Source organism: Dermochelys coriacea, chromosome 5 (genome assembly GCF_009764565.3).
Source record: "Dermochelys coriacea isolate rDerCor1 chromosome 5, rDerCor1.pri.v4, whole genome shotgun sequence".
NCBI lineage: Eukaryota > Metazoa > Chordata > Testudines > Dermochelyidae > Dermochelys > Dermochelys coriacea.
The window spans coordinates 53,271,184-53,290,855 of record NC_050072.1 but is presented as its reverse complement, the minus strand read 5'-3'; the positions used below and the strand labels follow the sequence as shown (position 1 = coordinate 53,290,855).

Genomic DNA, 19,672 nt, shown 5'->3' with positions numbered 1-19,672 from the left:
ACACTATTGCTGACCTAGAGCACTAGTTTCAATTATTTATACAATATTTTACTAGAAAATAACATTTCAGCCACAGGTAAATCAAACATAATGTGTAAAAGAAAAAACAGTTTGCTAGTGGACCATACAGCTACGGACCGGATTCTAATCTTGTACTGTATTTGTACCCTAAGTTAAGATGTGATTGTTGAGTGGTAGACATACCTTTCCTAACTTTAATTCAGCTAGCATGGGTAAAAATAGTAGTGAAGATGGACTTCAACCTAGGCTAGCAACCCAAGTAAATATCAAGGGTCTCTGGCCTATTCATGCTACAATCACACCTTTGTTTGCAGTGTAGATGTACCTTAGTTACACCAACCACAAGTAACTTGACTGAAGTTAATTCACTTACACTGGTGTGCAATCACTCCTACTGAAAAATATTTTATTAGAGGGTTTTTTTTATTTCTTTTCATTAACAAACAAATCACTACAAAGATAGTTAGTTTTGCAGAGGGAAGCAATTATGCCTTTCAAATTATACTGTTGTAGTAATTTTGCAGGAGGAAACATACCTTTCAGAGACCCACATTTAAATAATTATTTTATATTTTATTGAAATTTCACAATTAAGAACTTGGTTCTGCAGTTCCAACTCAGGCAAAACTCCCACTGACTTTAATGGATTATGCCTGAATAAGGACTCTAGGACCAGAACCTAAGAAGTGACAAAAATGTACAGCTTTGTTTTTTTTAAAAAAAGAAACTGAGTTCAGTATTACTCTTGCTGACTTAACACATGAAGGGTATGATTCTGTTTTAGTCAAAGACAAAAAACTTACATTAACTTCAGTGGGAATAGAACTGGGCCTTAATTCATTAATTTTTCTTATAAAATGTGTGTGGAAACTCAATTAGTTCCATTCTGTTAGAACATCTCATGGATCAAAGAAAAATGAAACTGTTAGGGAGGCACTAACTGATTTGGAAATTGCCCGATGAGAACAGAAAATAAAACTATTTCAATGAAAACATATTGTAGTATTTATAACTGATTCTCTTAATACAAGCTTAAGCAAATCACCACATGTCCCTGTTGCCCAAAATATTCAGACTTTATTACCAGCTGTGATTATCAGCATATTTGATCTGAATGTTATTAGTGACTGTGAGATATTATGCAAATAATTAAATTTGGCTATTTTCACTTTTATAATGCTTGGCGTTAGAAAGCACTCTCTCTTTCTTGTCATTTTCTGTGCCCTCTATTTATACTATATAAAAAAACAGAATGGACTCAAAGACAACGGCAAATACAAATACTTAGGATTAAGAACAATTTTGTCAGTTTAATATTTCTTGAAATGTTGAACCTAGATTTCAATAATATTCACTTTACCTCATAATGGAATATTTTAGCACCCTTGTTTCTTGGCACCTCTGCTGCTATTTTATTTATAATTCTGTTTTAACAACTGGTTTGGAATGAAAAACTGAGAAAAGCATTACAATGTAACCAAGTATAAGAGAGAGATCACAAGGGCATATGCCTTTTTTAGACCATTTTAGGTGTACGTATAAAATAATTTGAAAGAGTAACATTTCATATCCTAGAGTTGAAAAGGTTCATTTCTGCATGAGTTCTAGATGTTTTAAAACTAAAATATTCTAATCCTGTGCTGCCATGCTGAACTGTGATCAAATCTGCATAAATTTGCATAAAACACAAAGTAAATTACAAAACTACAACATTTAAAACATACATTCAGCTTCACCAAAGTAGTTTGTTGAAATGTATCAAATTACTGACCTTCCATCCATTCTTACAAACATTTGGTCCACAGAGACTGAAAATCCTACACATAAAAAGAGGAGTAAAAAGCTAAAAGTGATGTTTTTTTCCATGGAGAAAGAAATCTACCTCTCCTGACCAAGCACATCTGTTCTAGCAAAGAGATCAGAGCCTGTATTCTCAGATATCATGCGATGGATAGCACCTCCAACCAATAGGAAGCAACATTTCCTACTGCATCAGTTGGCATGTACTATGTAAACATAAAAAGCCTTTTCTAAGCAGCTCTCCCTGACATACTCTATTATTCATGTTAATGAATGATTAGAAAAGAACTGAGTGCTTGGGTCCTAATGAGCTAGGAAGTGAGCTGTCTTTTAAGAAAATAAATAATATTTAAAAAAACAAAAAAAAAACCTTAAAGCTCAACAGAGTCAGTCACAGGTTACTCATTGTTGTAGTTGACCTCTCCCTTGAAAATGCAATGAAAAGTGTGATTTCAAATAACAATGTGATTTTACTGTCTGTAATCACACTCAGCTGAGAAGGTCACATTTTAATTAATTAAGCCTCATAACACTCTTGAGAAACAGTTAAACATCCCAAATTTACAGATGTGGAAAGTAAGATAAAGAGAGGATAAAGATCTCTTTTGGGGGGAAATGGCATCAATTTGTGGGTGCTCTCTACTTTCTATTTTACTAGGTTTTATAATCATAATTAACTTTAAAATGTTCAGAATTGTCAATTGATTTTTAGATGCATTTTGGAGGTTGCCAATTTGAGATGCCCGAGTCCCTTTGGATCCTTGGGGATTTGCCAGGGTAGATAGCAGGATCTGCACCCTTATCCACAAGGATTCAAACCTTGCCATCTTTTGGAATGATGTGGGGGATGATCTGGTGCAAGCAAAGCAAGTGGTCAATTGGCAACCCACTCTTTTACACACTCTGCATCCTATTCAACTTCTGCAAAGCATGGGATGACCCTGTCTCCCTTTATTGTTGCAGGACCAGACAGAGAGGCAACTCAATAATCCCTCTCTCAATCTCTTTTTCCAGGAATTTACGAGTCCCACTTTTGTCTAGCGCCCCTCAAATCATAAGGCTGATCCCAATTCTTTATCACTTCCATATTTTTTCCAGTTCTTATTCTCCACAACTGTTGCTCTCTCTCATTCCATGTTGTTTCTTCCTCGTTGCTCCCCTTCTTCTCTGCTCTCCTCTCTATTCTTCTTCAATATTCTCTCTCCACTCCCCCATTTCTTCATCTCTGACCCTGGAATCCCCACCTTTCTCTGTTCTTCTTCTCTCCCCATCCCACCTCCTTGGGACACTCTCTCCTTTCCCCCAGAAATCTTTGCCTTCTTTTCCCGCTTTGAGTTGACCCCCCACCCCCAAATCCCTCTCAGCAAAGTGCCTCCACTCTCTTCTCCTCACAGGACTTCTCCTTTCCCTCCTCAGTGTTTCTTCCTTTTCATTACAAAGAGGCTACCACTGTTGCTGATGACTGAGGGAAGTCCAGGCTCCCCTTTGCTCAATCCCCCCTGCCTCTCTCTTCTCCCTACTTAAGGAGCTGATGTCCCTGGGAGTAGGTTAGGTTCCCCCTTCCTCTATCCTTCATGTTCCAGACAGAAACTGCAATCCATACCTGGGCACAGAGCAAAAGGTAGAGACTCTTTGTGGCCCTCCCCACTTACACACTCGCAATGGGGGCCAATCACAAGCCACCTCAGATGAGGCTCAATCTGCTGAATATATATACTATCCCATACTACTTGGCGGCTAATATCGGATATCTGCTGATGTGATCACAGAAGTAAGCCCTACTTGACTGATTAAGGGCTCCAGTCTGATGCATTCTAGATATAAGATTATGCCGGGGGCTTTAGCATCTGCAACCATTAAGCTCAAGGATTTACCGTCTTTAATTATTTTTTCCTAGAGTGATACAAAGACTACACACTAATCTTAAAATCTCCCGCCAGCTTGTGTTCAGTACTGCTACTACCACCACCCAATTAGGGGAACCCCAGATACTTCTTTTGTGAGAATCCCAACATGGGGGGGGAAAAAAAAAAGAGAAGGAAGTGCAGATATAAATTGATATGCAAGGCCTGGCTGAAAACAATATATGTTTTCTTTGAAGCACACAGATGTTTGTGGCCCCAAATATAAAAGAAACATTGCAGCAAAGAAATGCTGGGCCAGATTTTGGTTTTTAATTATACTGAGGGAACAAGGAGGGGCCACATATGTATTCAAAAATGAATAAGAACAGCAGTTAAATTAATAGACCTGTCAAACTTTCTAGGACCCATAATCCCTATCTCCTGGAAATGAAATTCTACTTCCTGCCTTCTTTACAAAACTATTTCAAGCAAAAAATAAGACACTGCTAGGTTTCATCCTTGTACCTTTCAGAGATTTCACACATGGACTGCTATTTTCTAACTGCTCTGCAACATATGGCTTGGGAGGGGGAGCTGTGAAAGAAAAATGCTAAACTGAAAATCAGTATGATATAAATCACTAGATTGGGTATCCTATTACAGCAGTTTGTTCTTTTGTATAAAGCCAAGACTTTGGAGAAGCATTTGGTGGGAGAATGATTCCTAAACAACAGTAGATAAGCCAGGGCTAAGTCAGTACTCGCTGAACCAATAACTTATCTTCTAGCCCTTTTAGTTTCCAAAATGTGAGATTTTTTTTTCCCCGCCCAAAAATTACATTTCTAATCCTTATATTTCCTGAGTCATATGCTGCCAACATTTTAGCTGGACTGCCACAGAAAATGGCCTTCTTAGCATATGATGAACCCTGTGTTACAAGGGTGCACGTGATTGTAGAGAAAGGGCTGCGTATTCATTTGCTTGATAAAAATGCTTTGGCATAACCACAACCAAGAAGAAAGACAATTCCACCTCACTTATATTAAGCTTCACTTTGTTCCTGAAAAGTATACAGTACTGACTTTTACACTGGCTATACACTTAAAACATACAATGATGATACCTACCTTTAACACTGTGCTGTACTGATCTGAAGTATGGGTTGTGATTAATACCTTCCAGAGCAAATATTGGGCATTTCCTCCTCCTCTGGGACTTTTTGATAATATCTAGCATTCAATGCAAATTGCACAAACCACACAAAGAAAAAAATGCTCTTAGATTATTTTTATGAGCTTCAGTAATAAGTAATTTCCAGGACTGAATGAACAATACCAGAGAGGGTTGAACTCCACTGGAAACAGACCATCCCTGACATGTTTGTCCAGCCTGTTCTTAAAAACATTCAATGATGGGGATTCCGCAACCCCCGGTAGCCTGTTCCAAAGCTTAACTACCCTTATAGTTAGAAAATTTTCCCTAATATCTAACCTAAATCTCCTTTGCTGCAGATTAAGCCCATTATTTCTTGTCCTGCCGTCAGTGGACATGAGAACTATTGATCACCTTCCTCATTATAACAGCCCTTAACATATTCTCCCTTTTCGTATCAGTCTATTACTAACAGGGCTGCAGACTTTAAAAGTGATTATTTATTACCTGACACACAACTCAGATGGCACACCAGGGACTAGGTCGCTGGGAGCCAAACAGTTTATAAAACAGAATGCTACAACCAAAGTCGATGACAGACTACTGTAAAAAGGTGCATGCTCTTAATTTATTTATATTCCATTAATAAGTACTGGGCCAAGGAGGTCTGGTTTTGCCACACACAATGAACCGGCTCCAGAAATGCTATCTAAGAGCATGTAAGAACCTGGTCCCAACATACAGTAGCAAAAATTAATACAAATTCTAGGAAAAGGCTCCTTTTGACCAACCATTCTACCCACATGCTGCCTAACTCTCACTCCCACCATAAACTCGGATTCTGTGTCAACTCATTGCTCCACAAATCAGCTTCATTCCCTCAGCAGCCTGTTTCCCACACACTTAGCCCTCGGGCGGACAGCCAGTGTGGCCCTGAACACTGGGCAGGCAGCGCAACCTCCCTGCGCCGCCAGCCCTGGAGCCGCCCAGAGTCCCTGGCCATAGGCTGGCTCCCGCTAGCCCCAGCTCGGCCACAGGGGAAGAGTGCCATTGGGAATCAGGAGAGTCCCTGGGGACAGAGAATGGGCTGGGCCGTTTGGGCTGTTTGGAGAGACTCAGCCACCCATGGACCTCCCTCTGCCAGCACCCTCTCTAACACCCACAAATAGCACAGCCCACCCTTAGTATTCGCCACACAGACTGGCCCCTGTTCCTTGCTAACAGGCCTCCACAGGATGGGGACTCTCAGGCTTGCAGAAATTCAAGGAGCTGATTTCTGAATCAGAAATAAACCAAAGGCAACCTATGTTGCACACTGGAACCACAACTGCAAAGGCAGGCACCCATATTTGCACCCCACTGCTCCCTAAAACACACAAAAGTGGAGGTAATCCAGATCTGAGGTTCTATTTCCCATCCACCAATACTTTGAAAAGGAGAAGCATCCCACATCATGGGCACGAGCTAGCACCAGAAAAGAGAAATGGCCCATTATTACCAAGTGTGAAACCTTGGGCTTGTTTACAGCCCAAGTCCAATCCCTAAAAAGAAGCCAATGAAATATAAACCCATCCTTTCAACGGCAACTCAACCCAACAAAGATCTAATGTGGGAGTCAAGGATCCACAGAGATGGCAAGCCAACGAGAACGCCTCTCTACTTATGAAGATCATGGTGAGGAGGCTGACGAAAAGATTGCTCTAAGTGGAATGATTGCATGTACAAATGGCTAGTTAGGTTCCTTGGCCTCCTTTTGAAAAAAAAAAAAACTGATCCCCAGAGTGAAGTTTAAAAGAAAACAATCCAGCAATGTTAATTAGCGTCATCCACTGAGAATAGACAAACATGGGACATTAACTTGATGAATGTGTCTCATTGCAGAGCATATAAGAACTCATTGACCAGTTTGAAGAAGCAAAGAGAGGAGAAGTTGAATGAATAAAATATGCAGAGCAAAATTAAAATATGCAGGGCAAAATTAATTCCCTCAGCTATAACAGATGGAGATGGTTTGGGCTGTTTTTCTTTAACCATCCTTTATGGGCTCAGTATCGCTAACTTTTGTGATGGTATTGTAAGTCTTATAATATCGGTGTTTTTCTGGTAGACTCAGCTCCTGGACTCGTGAGTGTCAGAGTTCCCTCCCCATTCTGAATTCTAGGGTACAGATGTGGGGACCCACATGAAAGATCCCCTAAGCTTATCTCTACCAGCTGAGGTTAAAAATTTCCCCAAGGTACAAATTCTTCCTTGTCCTTGGAACGGCATCGCTGCCACCACCAAGTGAGTTAGACAAAGATTTAGGAAAAGGACCACTTGGAGTTCCTGTTTCTCCAATATATCCCCCCAAGCCCCTTCACCCCCTTTCCTGGGGAGGCTTGAGAGTAAACAAGGTGAACACAGACCAGCCCCTTGGGTTTTTAGGACACTAAAAACCAACCAGGTTCGCAAAACCAGAACTTTATTATAAAGAAAAAGTAAAAGAAGTACCTCTGTAAAATCAGGATGGAAGATAATTTTACAGGGTAATCAGATTCAAAATACAGAGGATTCCCCTCTAAGCAAAACTTTAAAGTTATGAAAAAAACAGGAATAAACCTCCCTCTTAGCCTAGGGAAAATTCACAAGCTAAACCAAAAGATAATCTAACACATTTCCTTCCTATTACTTACAATTTGTAATCTTAGATGCTTATTTCAGGTATGGCTTTAGGAGATGTATTTTCCCTGCCCTGGTTCCTCGCTGTCCCAGAGAGGAAAAAAAGAGAAGCACAAAACAAAAACCTTCCCTCACAGATCTGAAAGTATCTTCTCTCCTTATTGGTTCTTTTGGTCAGGTGCCAACCCGGTTATCTGAGCTTCTTAACTCTTTACAGGCAAAGGAGGGATTTTATGCTTCCCCCTAGCTGTGTTTATGACAGTGACTATGTGAGAATCTCAGCTGCACCTAAACGATGTAACTTTCTTTCCCTTGTGGTTGTGGAGAAAACCTGGAAAACGTGATCCCCTAAAGGCACAAACATGAGAAGGTGAATAGACATCTCAGTGTTGTTATCTGGTGAGACTGTGTGCTTTGTAAGCCAACCTCATGATTTTGGGGGCCCTTGGCTCATGCTTTCTGAATGCTTGGGGTTGGCAATGCTGCAATGTGAGACCAAACTAGAAGATAATAAGGTGATAAGTAAGTCAGCAAGAACAAATCGTGTCAAACCAACCTGTTACCTGTCTCTGACAGGGTAACAAGCCTTGTGGACGGGGGGAAGCAGTAGATGTGGTGTATCTTGACTTTAGTAAAACTTTTGATACTGTCTCACATTGACATTCTCATATACAAACTACCGAAATGCAACCTAGATGGAGCTACTATAAGGTGGGTGCATAACTGGTTGGAAAATCAGTCCCAGAGAGTAGTTATCAGTGGTTCACAGTCATGCTGGAAGAGCATAACAAGTAGGGTCCCGCAGAGATCAGTTCTGGGTCTGGTTCTGTTCAATATCTTCATCAATGATTTAGATCAGGGGTTCTCAAACTAAGGGTCAGGATCCCTGAAGGGGTCACGAGGTTATTACATGGGGTGTCACGAGGTATCAGCCTCCACCCCAAACCCTGCATTGCCTCCAGCATTTATAATGGTGTTAAATATATATAAAAAAATTAATTAATAAGGGGGTGCACACTCAAAGGCTTGCTATGTGAAAGGGATCACGAGTACAAAAGTTTGAGGAAAAACTGATTTAGATAATGGCATAGAGAATACACTTATAAAGTTTACGGATGATACCAAGTTGGGAGGGGTCGCAAGTGCTTTTGAGGATAGGATTATAATTCAAAATGATCTGGACAAACTGGAGAAATTGTCTGAAGTAAATAGGATGAAATTCAAGGATAAATGCAAAGTACTCTACTTAGGAAGGAACAATCAGTTGCACACATACAAAATGGGAAATGATTATCTAGGAAGGAGTATTGGAGAAAGTGATCTGGGGGTCATAGTGGATCAGGTTTCAGAGTAGCAGCCGTGTTAGTCTGTATTCGAAAAAAGAAAAGGAGTACTTGTGGCACCTTAGAGACTAACAAATTTATTTGCGCATACAAATAAACAAATGTGTTAGTCTCTAAGCTAAATATGAGGCAATGCTGTTGCAAAAAAAGCAAACATCATTCTGGCATGTATTAGCAGGAGTGCTGTAAGCAAGACACAAGAAGTAATTCTTCCGCTCTACTCCATACTCTACACCTCAACTGGAGTATTGTGTCCAGTTCTGAGTGCCACATTTCAGGAAAGATGTGGACAAATTGGAGAAAGTCCAGAGAAGAGCAACAAACATGATTAAAGGTCTAGAAAACATGACTTATGAGAGAAAACTGAAAAAATTGGGTTTGTTTAATCTGGAAAAGAGAAGACTGAGAGGGGACATGATAACAGTTTTCAACTAATAAAAGGTTGTTACAAGAAGGAGGGAGAAAAATTGTTGTTTTTAACCTCTGAGAATAGAACAAGAAAAAATGGACGTAAATTGCAGCAAGGGAGATTTGGGCTCAACATTAGGAAAAACTTCCTAACTGTCAGGGTGGTTAAGCAATAGGGAGGTTGTGAAATCTCCATCATTGGACATTTTTAAGAGCAAGTCAAACACACACCTGTCAGGATTGGTCTAGAACAGCAGTTCTCAAACTGTAAGTTAGGACCCTGCAGTGGGTCGCAACCCCATTTTAATGGGATCGCCAGGGCTGGCATTAGACTTGCTAGGGCCTGGGGCCGAAGCCTAAGCCCCACCACCTGGGGCCAAAACCAAAGCCTGAGGGTTCAGCCCTGGGTGGCCGGCAGGGCTCAGGTTACAGGCTCCCTGCCCAGGGCTGAAGCCCTTGAGCTTTGTTTTAGCCCCCCTGCCTGGGGTGGTGGGGCTTGACTGGGCTCAGGCTTCAGTCCCCCCTCCTGGAGTCGTGTAGTAATTTTTGTTGTCAGAAAACGGTCATGGTGCAATGAAGTTTGAGAACCCCAGTCTAGATAATACTTAGTCCTGCCATGAGTGCAGGGGACTGGACTAGATGACCTTTCGAGGTCCCTTCCAGTCCTGGTTCTATGAAACCCTGCACGCATGCCGCCTCCTGCTGACGCCAATGGGCACAGAAGGGAGCCCGGGGCAGGCATCAGGCTTCGGAAGGGAGGGTGGAAGGACACACATTTGCCTGCAGAAATGGAGCAGGCCTCTTGCTTGTATCACACCTGCCCAGGTAGGGTTGACAAACCTCCAGCATTGTCCTGGAGTCTCCAGGAATTAAAGATTCATCATTAATTAAAGATTAGATCATGTGACGAAACCTCCAGGCATAGGTCCAAACAAAATTGGCAACTCCAGCACCAGGGCGGCCAGCCCAGCTGGGCGCAGCCACCTCGGGAGACTGCGGCTCCGCCAAGAGGAAGGGAAGAGAGGCCGGGGGCAGCCGCAGCATGGGGCGCAGGGCACACAGCCAAGGCGATGCCACAGAGGAAGGGTAGAACTGGGCCAGACGAACGTGGCGGCTGCGCGATGCATTCTGGGAGTTGCAGTTTCCCTGACAACGGCTCCCACTTCCGGGCGTGCCCCTTCTCGCTGCTGGTGGCGCCGTCATTGACTTTGCGACTGTCTGCGCGCCGGAGCAGCGTTTCCCATCAGGCGCGGCCAGGCCGCCTCGCGCGGGGTCCTCGCAGCGGCGTGTAGGAGTCGCGGTGCATGCTGGGTCTCTCTCTCTGCGGCTCGGGTCAGCGGCAGCGCGATGGGTGAGCGGCCGCGGCCGGGAGCGAGATCGGCCCCCCGCCCCCACTCCCGAGAACGGAGCCGCCGCCGCCGCCGCCGCACTCAGTGGGTGGCTCGTTTTCCGAACTGCTGAAGGAAACGAACCGAATCCCCCTTAACACGCGGCGGTCCGAGCCCGGCGGTCCCGTCTCCCCGTCCGCCCCCCGGGATCGCAGCGCTGCGGGGGGGGGGCCTCGGGGGTGCTCAGGGCTGTTAGGCGGGTAGCAGCTCCGTGCGCTCCTGAGACTCGAACAATCTGCCTCTGCGTCCCCGCTTGACCCAGTCGTTTAGATTCTGCATCAGGTTTAGTTGGGCGCTGTTGCCTCGTGTTTGTAGCGTGCGGCATTGATTGATTGATTGTTTTTCTGTATCCTGCAAAATTCTGTTGCTTAGGTAAGTGCCGTGGGCTTCGCACCGCTAGAAAGCTTCGCAGCCACCGACGGGATCAGAAATGGCACGACAAGCAATACAAGAAGGCCCACTTGGGTACTGCCCTGAAAGCCAACCCCTTCGGAGGAGCTTCCCATGCGAAAGGAATTGTCCTGGAAAAAGTGTACGTGAAATCCCAGTGTATACTGATGAGATAAGCTGTGAACTTGTACTGTTTGTTGTGCTTAGCGTCTGGTAGGGTTATTTAGCTCCACCTAATAACATGTGATCATAATATATTTGCAGACTTTGTTAATTTTAGCTGCATCTCCACTGATAGCAAAAAATAATCCTGATTTCTTCACTATCCCTTGCTCTAATGATTTTAAAAAAGGCAGAGTTTCAGGCTTTCTCTTCATTTTTATAGTTGAACTTAACAGTTAGGTCTGGGTCATCAAATGTTTGTCTACTTTACACACAGTACTATCCCAACATTATTGTACATAACACCTGAAAGACCAGTGGTTCTTAGATAGCCATATTTAGGATTTAGAGGATTGTTTGTGAATCCTGTGTTTTAACATAGTTCTCCCTTGTGCTTAACAAATATGAACTATGCCTGCAGTTGTTGCTACCTTTTTTTTCCTAACTTCCTTCTCCCCAAGAATATGAATCAATATATCTGCTTGGTCTGGGGAGTAGCTATGGTTTGTATCTGACCCTTCAAAAAGGGGGTGTCATTTCTCCAACATGAGCATCTGCTCTCCAGAAAGGAAATATAAACTCCTTAGGCTAGTAGGAGAAAAAAAATGCTATTAAAGAAAATCTTTAGTGATGAGTGAATTTCAAAGGAGCTGTTAGTAACATCAGTTTGAGTCCATTCAAAAGTTGTATATCTTGGTTGTGACTGCCATTTTAATAGGAACATAGAAATAAAAGGCGGGGAAGGGACCTGGAGAGATCATCTAGTCCAGTCCCCTGTGCTGAGGCAAGACCAAGTATACCAACACATCCCTGACTGGTGGTTGTCTAATCTGTTCTTAATTCCAGTGATGCAGATGCTACACCCGTCTTAGAAGTCTATTCCTGTGCTTAATTATTCTTATGGTTAGTTTTTTCCTAATTGCTAAGCTAAATCTCTCTCGTTGTAGATTAAGCCCATTATTTTTAGTCTCACTTTTAGTGGACATGGAGAGCAATTGATCGCTCTTCAAATATAAAGATTGTTACCAGGTTCCTCCTGCATCTCTTTTCTCAAAACTAAAGATTCCCAGTTTTTTCACCTTTCCTCATAGGTCAGGTTTTCTAAATCTTTTATCATTTTTGTTGCTTTCCTCTGGATTGTCCAAGAATTGCGAGGCTTAATGCAGCTTCTTACACTCTTCGGCCATGCTGTCAGTTAATGGTGCAGTGTTGTTGTTTTTTTTGTTTGTTTTATTTTGAAGAGGGATGTTTGGTTTCAAGACATGTATTAAAACAGAAATTAACAATATTGGTTAAAAAATGTTAAATTATTTTACCAAACAAAACACTTTAAAAGTTATAAGTGGCAGTTTCGTTTATGATTATTCCTGAATGTGGAAACTGAATTAGAGTTGGGTGTGTAGTATGGACATAGAGGGAAAGAAGTGGAAGGATTCTGCAGCTGATCCTGAGAAGAGCTGATACACTCTAAAGAGCTGCGGGTATTAATTTGAAGAGCCGACTCTTTATTACAGCTCTGTTGCATTTATTAAAGAAACTGATTCTTTTGTACCACTCTGCTCCAATTTCAAATGCTGCAAGGACATTGAGAGATTTATTTTTTTGGTTTAGTGATTACTATGTACATTATACAATTGATGCCAGCAGATGGCTACTTTCAGTTACAGCAATTACTTTTTTTTCATTTCAGTGGTGTAGAAGCTAAGCAGCCCAATTCAGCCATCAGGAAATGTGTCAGAGTCCAGCTGATCAAGAACGGCAAGAAAATAACAGCCTTTGTTCCTAATGACGGTTGCTTGAACTTCATTGAGGTGAACAATGAATCCCTAAAACTTTTTGTTGTGAATTGGCTCCATGTAATACAGCTCAAAGTGGCACTTGGTCATCTGAAGGAAGTTATTACAGTCTGCTTAGTAATATTATTTTTAAATTTCAAGTATCTTAATCAAAACATGAGCAGTTAAAGTATATTTACCTGTAAAGGGTTTGTTCAACCAATGCAATTTACTTTTCTAAATATTCTTAAACTTTATATTTGAGTTCTCGTTTGTACTTAGTAACAAATAATTTTCAGTCAATTAATCTTCCTTTCTTTCACTGTAGGAAAATGATGAAGTTCTGGTTGCTGGCTTTGGTCGGAAGGGTCATGCTGTTGGTGACATTCCTGGTGTCCGCTTCAAGGTTGTCAAAGTAGCCAATGTTTCTCTCTTAGCCTTGTACAAAGGCAAGAAAGAGAGACCACGATCATAAATTCCTGTCATGCCATTTAGGCTACTAATAAACTTCAGTTTGATAAATGGTGTGGTTTTTCAAGTCCTCCATGCAATGAAATATTGGGGCACATGTTCTGATGAACATTTTTTGAGTGTACTGTTGCTTTTTGAAACACTTAAAATATTATGCTAGTACCTGAAAACATGAAACTATTTTTAAATGAAATTGGTTTTATTTACTCTAAACTAAATTAAAAATTCCCCTATATAAATGCAGAAAAGTGGATGTTCCCAATTTAACATGCAGTTAGAGCTAGTATCTTTTCTAAAGCCATGTCTAAACTACAAAATTATGTTGACCTACCTTATGTCTGTATATAGCCACCACAGTTATAAAATTGCTCGTGTGTGCACAGGTGGCGCACTTGCATCAATTGTATTATCAGTGTGGGGTAGGACATTGTGGGAAAGCTCTCGAAAGCCAATAACAGTCAACATAAGCAGTGTAGTATCTCCACTGACACTATGTCGATTTGAATTACATCTACCATGGCTACTCCACTTGGTGTTACTAAATCGGAGTAGAGAGGTACTTATAGTGGCAGGAGCCAGATTTAAGTTGAGACACTTCCACAAATTTTGTTAAATTAATACATTCACCTGCTTTCTCTCCCCATGAACTTTACACTCACAAAAAAGAAGCCGAAGAATCTAGAGATGGCAAACGAGTAACACATCAGGATTTCTTTATAGGGTCGCTGGCTTGTTTAAGATGATATGATTTAATTATTTCTGCTTGAACTTCCTTGGCGGTATATGGGGTGTAACAGCTGCACCAGCGTCCTTCCTCCATTCACCTAGTCTAACAGCATGGATGTTTGTACCATTGTGATCACTGTACGCACAGGGTGAGGATGCCCATTGTCCTCTTTTAAGGTGAAGCTACAGGATTAAAATGGGGTCCTGAGGCAGGATGCAGAGGGTTTGTGGTTGCTGCAACCCTGAATGCCTCAGTCTGCAACTGTAACAGTGCGTTGGGGGCATCTGCAGCTCTGTTGTCTGCTCTGAGCATGTGGCTTGTGGGGGCCTTTCACCTGCATTACAGCAACAGGAAGGTGCTGGCCCCAGGCAACAAGGGCCTGGCTCACTGCAACTCACCTTGATCTGAACACGACCTAGAATGTATATAGTTGCAGAACAAATATGAACTCAATTGACCAATTTAAAGAAGCAAAGACAGGAGAAGCTGAATGAATAAAATATGCAGGGCAAAATTAATTCCCTCAGGTATAACACACGGAGATGGCTTAGGCTGTTTTTCTTTAACGGTCCTTCATGGGCTCAGTATCGTAACTTTCGTGATGTTATAGTAAGTCTCATAATATTGGTGTTTTTCTGGTACACTCAGCTCCTGAACTCAGGAGAATCTCAGCTTCACCTAAAAACAGTAATTTTCTTTCCCTTGTCGTTGTGGAGAAAATGTGACCCCAAGGGTACAAATACATCAATGGTGTTATCGGGGGAGACCGTGTGCTTTGTAAGCCAACCTTGTGATTTTGGGGGCCCTTGGCCTGTACTTTCTGAATGCTTAGGTTTGGCAATGCTGCAATGTGAGACCAAACCATGCACGCTGCTGCCAATGGATGCAGAACCGTGCCTGGGGCAGGCACCAGGCCCTGGGAGGGAGGCTGCGAGGACACACGTTTGCCTGCAGAAATGGAGCAGCGCCGGGATACCCAGCCCAGATGGGGGCAGCCACTGAGGGGCTGGGGAGGCTGGGGCAGGCCGGGCGCACAGCTAAGTGCCACCGCAGGTCTCAGGGAGGGGAAGAACTGGACAGGCTTGACGTCTGGAAGCGTGATGCATTCTGGGAATTGTAGGTTTCAGAGTAGCAGCCGTGTTAGTCTGTATTCGCAAAAAGAAAAGGAGTACTTGTGGCACCTTAGAGACTAACAAATTTATTAGATCATAAGCTTTCGTGAGCTACAGCCCACTTCATCAGATGCATTTGGTGGAAAAAACAGAGGAGAGATTTATATACACACACACAGAGAACATGAAACAATGGGTTTATCATACACACTGTAAGGAGAGTGATCACTTAAGATAAGCCGTCACCAGCAGCGGGGGGGAAGGAGGAAAACCTTTCATGGTGACAAGCAAGGTAGGCTAATTCCAGCAGTTAACAAGAATATCAGAGGAAGGGTGGGGGGTGGGGTGGGAGGGAGAAATACCCTGGGGAAATAGTTTTACTTTGCGTAATGACTCATCCATTCTCAGTCTCTATTCAAGCCTAAGTTAATTGTATCCAGTTTGCAAATTAATTCCAATTCAGCAGTCTCTCGTTGGAGTCTGTTTTTGAAGCTTTTTTGTTGAAGGATAGCCACTCTTAGGTCTGTGATCGAGTGACCAGAGAGAATGGGAATGAATGCGAATGGATGAGTCATTACACAAAGTAAAACTATTTCCCCATGGTATTTCTCCCTCCCACCCCACCCCCCACTGTTCCTCTGATATTCTTGTTAACTGCTGGAATTAGCCTACCTTGCTTGTCACCATGAAAGGTTTTCCTCCTTCCCCCCCCTGCTGCTGGTGATGGCTCATCTTAAGTGATCACTCTCCTTACAGTGTGTATGATAAACCCATTGTTTCATGTTCTCTGTGTGTGTGTATATAAATCTCTCCTCTGTTTTTTCCACCAAATGCATCCGATGCAGTGAGCTGTAGCTCACGAAAGCTTATGCTCTAATAAATTTGTTAGTCTCTAAGGAGCCACAAGTACTCCTTTTCTTTCTGGGAATTGTAGTTTTCCTTACAACCGCTCCCATGGCCGACTGTGCCGCTTACTTTTCCTGGTTCCGATCAGGCACAGCCAGGCCGCCTCGCGCGGGGTCCTGGCAGCGGCGTGTAGGAGTCGCGGTGCATGCCGGGCCTCTTTCTTTGCGGCTTGGGCCAGCAGCAGCGTGATGGGTGAGCGGCCGGGACCGGGAGCGAGGTCGGGCCTCCGAGAACGGAGCCGCCGCCGCGCTCAGTGGATGGCTCGGTTTTCCGAACTCCTAAAGGAAACGAATCCCCCTTAACACGTGGCGGTCCCGTCTCCCCGTCCGCCCCCCCGGGATCGCAGCGCTGCGGGGGGGGGCCTCGGGGGTGCTCAGGGCTGTTAGGCGGGTAGCAGCTCCGTGCGCTCCTGAGACTCGAACAATCTGCCTCTGCGTCCCCGCTTGACCCAGTCGTTTAGATTCTGCATCAGGTTTAGTTGGGCGCTGTTGCCTCGTGTTTGTAGCGTGCGGCATTGATTGATTGATTGTTTTTCTGTATCCTGCAAAATTCTGTTGCTTAGGTAAGTGCCGTGGGCTTCGCACCGCTAGAAAGCTTCGCAGCCACCGACGGGATCAGAAATGGCACGACAAGCAATACAAGAAGGCCCACTTGGGTACTGCCCTGAAAGCCAACCCCTTCGGAGGAGCTTCCCATGCGAAGGGAATTGTCCTGGAAAAAGTGTAAGTACAACTTAACTCCTTGTGGCGGTTAGCTGGAGAAATTCACTCCAGCTATTGTGAGTAGTTTGCTTGCGGCAACTCCACCGAGTGCTAAAGTAAATGCTGTTTAACTTCATTGTAACTGCGCCCAACTCTGAGTTATTTATCACACGTTATATGTGGTTAACAGGCATTGTTTCTGCCTGGACGCCTATATTGCCTTCTGCAGTATGTATGATTGTTACATACATTTTTAGTTAGGCTCTGTTGGTGTTCAGAGGTCTTTGTGCTTGATTTGTGCAACATACCGTTAGTTTTATTTTGAAAGTCATTTAATAAGGTTATTTATCTTCAGAGTGAAAGGCTTCTTAAATTTGAAGGTTAAAGAGATGTACTGCTGAAAAAGGGAGTGGGCCTGGCTTTCAGAAGTGTTGAGTCCTCTCAGATCCCATTGAAAACTGTTGGAGATACAGGTTTCAGAGTAGCAGCCGTGTTAGTCTGTATTCGCAAAAAGAAAAGGAGTGCTTGTGGCACCTTAGAGACTAATAAGTTTATTAGAGCATAAGCTTTCGTGAGCTACAGCTCACTTTATCCGATGCATCCGATGAAGTGAGCTGTAGCTCACGAAAGCTTATGCTCTAATAAATTTGTTAGTCTCTAAGGTGCCACAAGTACTCCTTTCCTTGTTGGAGATACAGAAATTCTGAATTTTTGAAAATCGAGTCCAGTGGAAAAATCCACTGTGTGATGTTTGTATTAATTTAATGCTGGGCATTTTCTAAATAAAGCCTATCAATCTACAGATTTACAGGGTGTTTTTTGGACAAATGGCTATTATGCATCAAATTGACCGCACTGGAGCTATTTCTTGTTTTGTTATCAGGACTGAAAGATCTTTGCCATCTTGCCATTTAATGTCTACAATTCTGGTTTAAATTTAAATGTTTACCATATTTTATTCAGCCACTAATACCTGGACTTGATTTTTTGTTTCAGTCTGTATTTGTCTGCAATTACCACCCGCCTCTGAAGTCCCCTTCTCTCTTTCCAAATAAAAATCAGAACATAAAGACCTTATACCTGGGTTCCTTTTAGCATTTTTAAGTCTCTTATTCAGGAGGCTAGACTATCCTAGTGGCTGCTCAAGCCTCCGGGTGCCATTGTACTGTTTCTAATTTGTAGTTTTCATTAAGTTAGCATTTGTCCCCATGGAACTTTTCCCTCTCTACCCCCAACCCCAAAGTATTGGCTCAAATATTTAGGAAGCGAAGGGACCATTTGGGGTGGTATTCTTTCTTGTACCAAGATACTAGACAAGCTGTGTTTCAGTAATTGTCCATTAAATGTTGGGTTTTATAGTACTTAATGAAAAACGGATACTATTTACATTCTCCATAGAATGGAGGTGTACAAAGTGATCCAGCATGTTTAATGTAGCAATTCTTGATGTTCTAATAGACGTGTGCTAAAATAGTCAAGCAGAATGTCAGTGATGCTTTTTCATGTATTTCCATTTCAGTGGTGTAGAGGCTAAACAGCCCAATTCAGCCATCAGGAAATGTGTCAGAGTCCAGCTGATCAAAAACGGCAAGAAAATAACAGCCTTTGTTCCTAATGATGGTTGCTTGAATTTCATTGAGGTGAATAATTTATCAGAAAATGAACTACAGAAAACTAGTTGTATGTTAAAAGCAAAAACTTCTCCCATGTGTATTTGGCTGAACTGGGGGATGGCACAAGCAGGGGCCATGCTTGCTGCACTTAGACAAGATGATGGGCTGAAGACAGACATTAGAAGTGCTCTTTCACCTTCCATCTGCCACATCATGCCTCAACTGTGCTGTTACAAAGCAAAGGCATGTCCTAGCTAATATTTGTCCCTACCAAAACATTGAAGGGACTAAAGTTCCAAGTCTTTTTATATCTGACCACAACACTTCTTCTTTTGTTTTGGCTGGCCTTTCCTGGGAGGGATTGTGATATGCTTAAAGCTATTGGGTCAAATTTGGGATGCTCTTGTTTCTTAGAGTAGCCAAAAGATACATTGTGTTTCAGACACGTGCATAAATCTGATGTTGATTGCTGTGCAACTGCAGTGTTTCTTGTTTTAATTCTAGGAAAATGATGAAGTTCTGGTTGCTGGCTTTGGTCGGAAAGGTCATGCTGTTGGTGATATTCCTGGAGTTCGCTTCAAGGTCGTCAAAGTAGCCAATGTTTCCCTCTTAGCCTTGTACAAAGGCAAGAAGGAGAGACCAAGATCATAAACTTTTGTTACTCTGTTAAGGATGTCAATAAAAATTTTCATCTAAATAAACCTCTTGTATTTTTTTATGAGAATAGTGTTGATTTTCTAAATGAATTGTTTGTAAATAACGTGTGTGTAACTGTGTTCCAGCATCTGTAGTGCCTTGTTTGCTGCTAACTTTTTTCTTGTAATAAGAAATGCCTTACAAGTGACCAGGATAAAAGTGTTCAAGTTTCTTAATTCCATCAGTACTTCTGTGCACTACTGTAGCATTTGTTATATCTGTTTTACTTGGCTGGAGGCTTACAAGATATTTGTAAAGATACTCTAAAACCAGATTTTTAGCATACAAATAGTATTGGATCTCTTTGAGTTTAAGTTAAGAGTGGAGCTGGTTGGAAAACTAGCTCTTTTTTCTTGTGGAAAATTTCAAGGTTTTGGCAAAACTAAACCCAGACTTTTTCAATTCTAAAATGATGCCTCACAGAGTCTGTAGTATGGGTGCTTCGTGCTCCTATTCCCTGGTTGGACTATTTCTCCCATGATGCATCACAGTTTCCCCCTTTGAT

General features: G+C 42.5%; 3 protein-coding genes across 8 annotated transcripts in view; 2 read left to right on the top strand and 1 right to left on the bottom strand.

Moving 5' to 3' along the window:
- Nucleotides 1–10,255, bottom strand: part of LOC119855881 (V-type proton ATPase subunit S1-like protein) — a 31,550-nt gene extending 21,295 nt beyond the window's left edge. The window contains exons 1-3 of one of the 5 annotated variants that reach the window (XM_043514720.1): nt 10,067–10,255; nt 4,793–4,894; nt 1,793–1,838 (exon numbers count right to left, since the gene is read on the bottom strand). In XM_043514720.1, the coding sequence (XP_043370655.1) occupies nt 1,793–1,815 (23 nt within the window). In that variant the 5' untranslated portion in view covers nt 1,816–1,838; nt 4,793–4,894; nt 10,067–10,255. Of the gene's footprint in view, nt 1–1,792; nt 2,362–4,792; nt 4,895–7,489; nt 7,530–10,066 lie in introns of those variants that run through there. The other 4 variants (XM_038402775.2, XM_043514718.1, XM_043514719.1 and 1 more) reach the window with 4 other exon arrangements.
- Nucleotides 10,256–10,349: 94 nt separating this feature from the next.
- LOC119855882 (40S ribosomal protein S23) lies at nt 10,350–13,463 on the top strand. 2 transcript variants are annotated; one of them, XM_038402779.2, is made up of 4 exons: nt 10,350–10,577; nt 10,987–11,146; nt 12,857–12,977; nt 13,270–13,463. In XM_038402779.2, the coding sequence occupies exons 1-4, from the start codon at nt 10,574–10,576 to the stop codon at nt 13,414–13,416; spliced, it is 432 nt and encodes a 143-aa protein (XP_038258707.1). In that variant the 5' UTR covers nt 10,350–10,573; the 3' UTR covers nt 13,417–13,463. The 2 variants fall into 2 exon arrangements, with proteins under 2 accessions (XP_038258707.1, XP_043370660.1); XM_043514725.1 differs by having other exon boundaries at nt 10,424–10,577; nt 10,987–11,217.
- A 1,761-nt stretch (nt 13,464–15,224) lies between these two features.
- Nucleotides 15,225–19,167, top strand: LOC119855883 (40S ribosomal protein S23). Its single transcript, XM_038402780.2, has 5 exons — nt 15,225–15,259; nt 16,186–16,349; nt 16,720–16,879; nt 18,378–18,498; nt 18,976–19,167. Exons 1-5 carry the CDS (start codon nt 15,240–15,242, stop codon nt 19,120–19,122), a joined length of 612 nt encoding a protein of 203 aa, XP_038258708.2. The 5' UTR covers nt 15,225–15,239; the 3' UTR covers nt 19,123–19,167.
- Nucleotides 19,168–19,672: the final 505 nt, after the last annotated feature.

Bases quoted from the DNA above. Each gene is read 5' to 3' on its own strand.
- LOC119855883 (XM_038402780.2), top strand. From the start codon at position 15,240: ATGCATTCTGGGAATTGTAG. The intron at 15,260-16,185 runs GTTTCAGAGTAG...TGGGAATTGTAG, and splicing joins ATGCATTCTGGGAATTGTAG to TTTTCCTTACAACCGCTCCC. The intron at 18,499-18,975 runs GTGAATAATTTA...TTTTAATTCTAG, and splicing joins GTTGCTTGAATTTCATTGAG to GAAAATGATGAAGTTCTGGT.
- LOC119855882 (XM_043514725.1), top strand. From the start codon at position 11,045: ATGGCACGACAAGCAATACAAGAAGGCCCACTTGGGTACTGCCCTGAA. The intron at 11,218-12,856 runs GTAGGGTTATTT...TTTTCATTTCAG, and splicing joins TTTGTTGTGCTTAGCGTCTG to TGGTGTAGAAGCTAAGCAGC. The intron at 12,978-13,269 runs GTGAACAATGAA...CTTTCACTGTAG, and splicing joins GTTGCTTGAACTTCATTGAG to GAAAATGATGAAGTTCTGGT.